Source organism: Perna viridis, chromosome 12 (genome assembly GCF_037379345.1).
Source record: "Perna viridis isolate PV_CMFRI_1.1 ecotype Kerala chromosome 12, ASM3737934v1, whole genome shotgun sequence".
Classification (NCBI taxonomy): Eukaryota; Metazoa; Mollusca; class Bivalvia; order Mytilida; family Mytilidae; genus Perna; species Perna viridis.
In genome coordinates this window covers 15,968,521-15,976,328 of record NC_142456.1, presented here as the reverse complement: position 1 = coordinate 15,976,328, position 7,808 = coordinate 15,968,521, and the positions used below count along the sequence as shown (strand labels likewise).

At 31.5% G+C, this 7,808-nt stretch overlaps 1 protein-coding gene across 1 annotated transcript; it reads left to right on the top strand.

Annotated features, from left to right (window-relative positions):
- The first annotated feature begins 430 nt into the window (after positions 1-430).
- LOC148601440 (uncharacterized) lies at positions 431-6,577 on the top strand. Its single transcript, XM_088555825.1, has 4 exons — positions 431-718; positions 2,148-2,268; positions 4,486-4,573; positions 4,922-6,577. The coding sequence occupies exons 1-4, from the start codon at positions 546-548 to the stop codon at positions 4,939-4,941; spliced, it is 402 nt and encodes a 133-aa protein (XP_088411951.1). The 5' UTR covers positions 431-545; the 3' UTR covers positions 4,942-6,577.
- Positions 6,578-7,808: the final 1,231 nt, after the last annotated feature.

Genomic DNA, 7,808 nt, shown 5'->3' with positions numbered 1-7,808 from the left:
GCATGGTCTACATAATATAGGTAATAAAATAAACCCCATTTAACAGTCCTTTTCTCGTTGCTTTTGAATAAAAAGTACCAATTATAGTACATGTTTTTTTTCTTATTTCACATTAATTGCGCCTGGAATTTCCATCCGCAGTAATTGATTTCTTTGAAAAAAAACAAAGAAAAACAAAACAAAACATAACAGCTCCAATAATTCTGTTGAACTAAAAAATAACAACCCCTCCCCCTAAAAGAAACGTGTATTTCCATCCTCTGCTATTGATTTATGTTTTGTCATTTATTTTTTTCTTGTTCAGAAAATAAAACTAAATGCTACAATAACTCTGTTGAATTATAAAGCAACGTTGAATATCGATACATAAGTAATAACTAGGAATTAAAAATAAACATCTTTAGTTTCGATCAGGAGTCAGCTAATTTCGTTTCCAATGGTATTACCTGCATCACTTAAAGCGATCGATATACCTGCCATATCAAAACCATTTTATTAGTTTATTCAACATATTGAAATTCAGTATACGAGGACAGGAAAATAAAATGGCTGTTGAGAAACAGTTTTTGCTTTCCTTGGTATTTATGGTGCTTATGGAGAACATTTTTTGTGGTGTTACTATCCCTAACGACAAGCGACTGGATGGAAATGTTTTCTTTACAGTCACAAACATCAAGACATCGACACTATGCGGACGTATTTGTTTACTAGCCTCAAGGTGAGTAGGGTCACAAAGAATGACAGATATTGAAAGTTTTTTCATTAATAAATTATTTCTTCGAATTAGCGGGGTGATTGAAAAGTGTATTGCCCATTTCCTTAAATATTGATCCCTTTTTGTGCTTCTATGTAAACTTCATATGTTTTCAAGCCAAAAGGTGAATTGTATAAAATGGAAAAATGAGATTATATGTTGAATTCCTCTAATTATATATTTCTTCAAACATTTGTTTAATGCACCAGGGTGAATAGTATTGTAATATTCTCAAGATGACTGGTGTCGGAAAAGGTAATAGACTGAGTGTTGTTTTGTTAATATTACTACCAGTCAATATAAAATTCAGACATTGCCTATGGTGGAGGTGAAATATGGTGTAGACAAACCCACTGAACTAATGGTGTTTTTTTTCTCGGTCTACATGTTATATTTTAGTAACGATAATCTTTTCTAAATTCAGATCATGTTTTTTTTTTTTAGAAAACCTTCATTTCCCACTACAAATCAACGAAATCGAAGAAATCGAACCAAATCAAGAAGGATAACATTTTCATACACAATCTAAACATTTCAACAACGAAATGAAAAAAATATGACTGCTATTGTAATTTCCGTGTTTTTTTTTTTACCTGAACGAATCACCTCCTGTTTGATTGTTACAAAGAGTGTTATTTTTGAATTAGTGGGATACAAATCACTAATTGCGATTGTAGTTTAAACCTTTCCTTTATTGTGTAAGACCAGTCCGGATACTTTCTCTATTTGAAAAGACCATTATTTAATCTCTGCATCGCTGGCTTTGTGCAGAATTTTTTCAATAAAATCTTACTAGAAAAATGAGGTTTATGACAGAGTTATCTGCCCTTCAGATGTTATTTTAAGTGCATTTCAATGAAATTGTAACTCAATTGTCCAGCATGATATGAAAAATCCTGTCTGTTTTCCTTGATTCTGATAGTGCAAATAGTCAAATACACTTTTGAAATGATGGGTTGTTTTCATACCATGTTTCACCGACTCCCTGATCCTTAGGGGACTGACACTAAAGTGGTCCATTAAATAAGATATCACATGCACTGAGCTGTCAGAATATTGTATGATGGGCAACATATATAGCTTTGTAAATTAAAAAGTTTATTGTCCTCAATATTCTTCTTAGTTTCAGATCACATTATTTTATGCTTAGTACACGCGAATTTCACATGAAACACGAATCATATGTCAAGTGAATGGCATTATCTGTATGTATATGTTATTACTTGTTAAAATGGTAGAACTTAATCTGTCTCAATTGTTTATTCCATGTTTGAAAAATGGGTGAGATCACAATGAACAACAACCGAATAAACAGAGGAGTGGTGACAATGAGAAATGCCGGATTTTGAAGCACTTTTCTTAATTTTTTTTATTGCCTTTAATTTCTTTTCAGATGTGAAGCCTTTAATTACCTATCAGTAAACACGACTTGTTCCCTGGTTGACCAGAGGATAAACAGTACCGTGATGGTCGACGCGGGATATGTTTATTCAGACATTAATCAGTGGGACACAGTAAGATATTTAAAAGCAAATAGTCCATGATAATGAGGGTCATATTGCAATACACTGATAGTTTGGTCGCCTCCAAATAATGATATGAACCGAAGCGTAATTGGGGTCCATTGAATTTTTGGGGTCGACCAACCGGTCTATACATTGAACTTTGACCCGAAGAATCATGGACTATTTACTATACTTTTCAAACGTAGTTAACGCTTGATCATTCTTTGCGTTGAAGAAAAGAGAAACACATTCAACAATTTTGGCGAATCCTACGTTATTTTTGAAATTTCGAAAAGTTTATTATCAATTTACAGGTTTTGAACAATAATGCCGACTGCTTGCTAAATGTGACACGTCAAACGCATTGCATTAACTCTTATTAAAATTATTTATCTACACGTTATTTATCTTTACATAATAAATTCTATTAGTTGTCGTTGTCTTTCAACTTCTGTTGCAGACAATGCTTGACGTTTAATCAGTACAGATATAAGTTATTGCAATTAAATGTCAATCTATATACATGTACATGTAAGTCAGATGATGACAGTCTACATAAGCCAGTTGATGGCAGTCTATATATATATCAGTTGATGACAATTTGCATATGTTAGTTGATGACAATATGTGTATGTCAAATGATGACATTATATATATAGTGATGACAGTCTACATAGGTCAGTTGATGATAGTCTACATAGGTCAGTTGATGACAGTCTACATATGTAAATTGATGACATTCTATATATGGTAAATGATGACATACTTCATAGGTCAGTTGATGACAGTCTATATAATTATGTCAATTGATAACATCCTATATTTGTCAAATAATGACAGTCTACATATTTCAGTTTATGACAGTCTATATATGTCAGTTGATGACAGTCTACATATGTCAGATGATGACATCCTATACATGTCAAATGATGACAGTCTACAGATGTCAGTTGATGACAGTCTACACATGTCATTTGATGGCAGTCTGCAATTGTCAGTCAATGACAGTCTACATATGTCATATGATGACATCCTATATATGTCATATGTCATATGATGACATCCTATATATGTGAAGTGATGACAGTCTACATAGGTCAGTTGATGACAGTCTACATATGTAAATTGATGACATTCTATATATGGTAAATGATGACATACTTCATAGGTCAGTTGATGACAGTCTATATAACTATGTCAATTGATGACATCCTATATTTGTCAAATGATGACAGTCTTCATAGGTCAGTTGCTGACAGTCTCGTTAGTGTCAGTTGATGGCAGCCTTTATATATCAGTTGATTACAGTTTGCATAAGTCAAGTGATGACAGACTATATATATATATGCCGGTTAATGACAGTGTATTTATGTCGGTTAATGACAGTCTTCATATGTCAGTTGATGACAGTCTACATAGGTAAGTTGATAACAACTTGTATACATATATCAGTTGATAAAAGTCTACATATACCATTTGATGACCGTGTACATAAGTCAGATGATGGCAGTCTACATAGGGTAGTTGGTGACTGTCTGTATATATTAGTCAGTTGAGGACCGTCTGTGTATGTCAGTTGACTACAGTCGACACATATCAAATGTTTACAGTCTACAATGTCATTTGATGACAATCGGTGCAAGTAAGTAGATGACGGTTTTTGTATGTCAGATAATGACAGTCTACATATGTCATATGTCAGATGACAGCAGTCTACAAATGTCCATTGATGTCTATAAATGTCAGTTAATTATCTGTCTCCCTCTATAAGTAGTTATTCTGGTTCATTACCATTACAAAGAATTATTAATATTACGTATATCCGAGCATAATGTTTGTGGAAATGCACTCAAGTTAAGCTTTTTACATTTACTTTTATAACCTCGCAGGTAATAAGTGTCTTAACTTGTAGAATCTCAAATGGATAATTACCATAGACAATATGTGCATTTGAATGCAGCACTGTTTAAATGTCTGATGATTCCTTATCATAAATATTAATTGCATCATTTACAACACATTTTATAGCAAAAAATAACTGGTAATCAATACTGTTCTGGGATGGTACCGTCTTTAAGGTACTGCTAAATTTGCACCTCCGTGAAATTTGTTTCCCCTGAATACAATTTTCGATGCAACGGATTTTTATTTTTTACAACTACCGTCTACTCAACACATTAAATAGATCTTTCATAGAGTCTTAAGTCTTAACACATTAATTTTTAGACGATGGCCGGTCAGTGTAATGCAAAGCCATGCGACTCCAACTCTTTCTGTGTTCCGAAGACTACAACCCATACCTGCATAAATGCACGTAAGATACTGTTACGGAGTGAATAGCATGTGTTATATTTATTAGATGAAAACAGTAAAACAAAGACAACAAACAAACGAAGCGACTCAAAACACTACAAAGAAGACATAATAATAATAATAACAATAATAATAATAATAATAAAACAAGCAAACATACAAACCAAAGCAAACAGAAAAAAAGATAATATCACTAATCCATGAGACAAATCCGTTAACTTCGTATGTTTAAATGCATATACTTGTATGGTAATACACCCAGTAAAGTTTAAATGTTTATACTTATATGGTATAACATCTGGTAGACTTGGCTCTTATTATGGAACAAACTAATTTTAATATTTTCCAGTTTGGGGATTGTCAATGTAGAGAATACAAGCAAAGCAGCGTATCCTTAATATTGACAGATGGAGTCAGTGTATTGATGCAAGGTGCAAATAATGTCCCTTTGTTAGTAGAGATGAAGATAGATCAATTTGTTAGTTTTTACTAAGTAAATAGGTTTACGTGAATGAATAATTAATAGTTTAAGTGTTATATACATAAAAAGTTACTTTTTCTTGAAACATTATCGAGTTTTTTTAAAATTTTTATACGTGAAGATCATTATCGTTCTGTTTAGATTCTGTCTTTTACATGTACATATAGACGTTTCGATCTTTTATTTTTATGTACCAGTCCACATAAAATTCAGACACTGTCAATGTTAAAGTGATTCATGATATAGAAAAAAATCACCAAACAAGCGATGCTTTATATATGTTATTTTTTCACATGACGATAATCATTTCTGCATTCAGATCTACACATTTTAGAAAATCATAAATTCGTCCTCCTTTAAACTTAACCAAATGATACCGAAGAAAGAACGATAACTCTTGCAAAGTGCCAATTTCATGTACAATCTATATATTTTATTTTTGTTTTGTGATCAGTAACTGTTTCTGAACAAGAAATAAAACTGATTTCGTTGGGATTTTGACATGCATGAATCACCTTCTGTCTGAAAGACTGCTACTTAAGTATTTAAGTTGAGTTCTATTCATCTTTTCAATTTTGATTGATATCTAATACACTATTTAATGTTGGTTACTTGTTTACATGTATTTGAATGCTAAAGTTTAATCCACTACATCCAATAGATTAATGTAGTAATTAGTTAGCTTTCAGCCTCGTTTGTATTCCGCCATTTGTTTGGCATATTTGACCAAGTTTGACTTGCTTTTCTCAGTTAACTCCGTCCAGGGATAAATATAATCAATTAATCAAATAAACGTGCACACATTAATCGACTTGGTCCGAAGTTGAATACAGGAAATGAATAGGATAGCTTTCCAGCATCAAAGCCACTTTGCTTTTTGTTTAGCCTATTTGTTAAAACTCAGTCAACTTAGTCCAAGGACAAATGTAAGTTATTCGCATGTTGGCCTTCCAGGCTTCTATATACAACTGTAGTTGGCCTTATGTTTGGCCTATAAATTAAAACTTTATCCACTCCATCCAACGATCAATAAAGGTAATTCACGTGTTTGCCTTCCAGTCTCTTTTGGCCGTTTGTTTAACCTTTTTGTTAAAATGTAACTTACTCAAATTAGTCCACTTAATCCAAGTATTTATTATGGGTGTTAACTAGCCTTCAGCGCGTTCTGTAATCGGCCATTTCTTAGATATATCGTTCTATGTCACGAGATTTTGCTGAGATATAATCTCCACTGGATTCTTGTATTTTTAATATCAATTTTTAGTTTTAAAATAAAGACTGATTAATGTTAGATCTGCTGTAAGCTGATTTACATTTTTATTACTGGTTATATTGAAAAAATGTTATTATGTAAAGAATTTTGGCATGTTTTATTTTCTTCAAATGGCAAACTGATATTCTGTTTAAATACTGGTTAGACATTTTTAAGTCTTTAAAAATACAAAACTGATGTTTCAGGAAGTAGTTGTTACCTTGGAAAGGCATGAAACATGCTCACAAGTCCGATTGAATGTTTCATGAACCCTCCCCCCCCTCCCCCCCAAAAAAAAAAAAAAAAAAAATGGTGAGCGTACAAATAGATAAAACGTCCAAAGATGATTCGCATTTTAACCAGGTTATTGTCTAAAAAACGTAAAATAAAATAAATAAATAGATAAAACACGCCATTGAAACAGCTGTTGTTTTTGTGTTGTACTGCATTGTTGTTTTTATATAGTATCTGTAAATACATTTTTATATCATGTTATATTTTCCATTGCCGTAGTGTTTAATAAATATTTACTTTAAAATTGTTTGCTTGAGTATTTATTGTATCAAAATAATACTATTTTTGTAATATTAAATATAAATGCACAAAGTTAAAATAAATATAGTTACGACATTTCTACATGCAATATTACTATACTTGCCTGAGGACCAGTGTCTGTAAAATTCAGGGTGAGTGCACAATGTTAGTCAGAGTGTCTGAACAATCAAAAACTTTGACGGTACATTCTCATTTTTAACCATCAGAATTAAGGAATAAAGACCAGATATGTAGTACCACAAAATTTTAAAGCGCTAAACCACTGAGGCTGTATTCATTGTATTGGACTTGGAAAAAAGTACTGGATTTGGCTATTGGCTATTCATTTTGATATTTTGGGGGTTTAAGTACTTTTTGCATACATTTATTTGTTTTTTGTATGATATCCCTATGCATACTGCTGATACAAGACTCCTCATTGAAAAACGGTAATATCAGAGGTATATTTGTATTAAATATATATATATATATATATATATATATATATATATATATATATATATATACTAATTATCTTTTTTTGATAAGCGGATTGTAATTATATTTAGCAACTATTCGGTATCAAAAGCTCCAAATATTATGAGTGCCAGGTTTCATTAATAGTTCTTTGATACGATCGAATATTTATGTTATTGTTTTTGTTATTGTTATATTCTGAAAATTTAAAATACATATGTAGTAATGTCGATACAAGAAGAGAATTAACCAAAACAAAGCAGTGAAAAATCGTTTTTGTTTTTTTAATATAACGAATACACCGTCAAAAATAATCTTTCTTCCCTTTAAATTGAAGATCTGGAGTGGTAAAGAAAGATGTGTTTTCAATGCATTTCTTAACTGTTAATAAAACAAAAGTTTACACGTGTCATGTTTCCATGTTGACAAGTACATGCATTTAATTTGGTTTTATTAATATGCATATTTTAAGATTGCTACACTATTTCATTT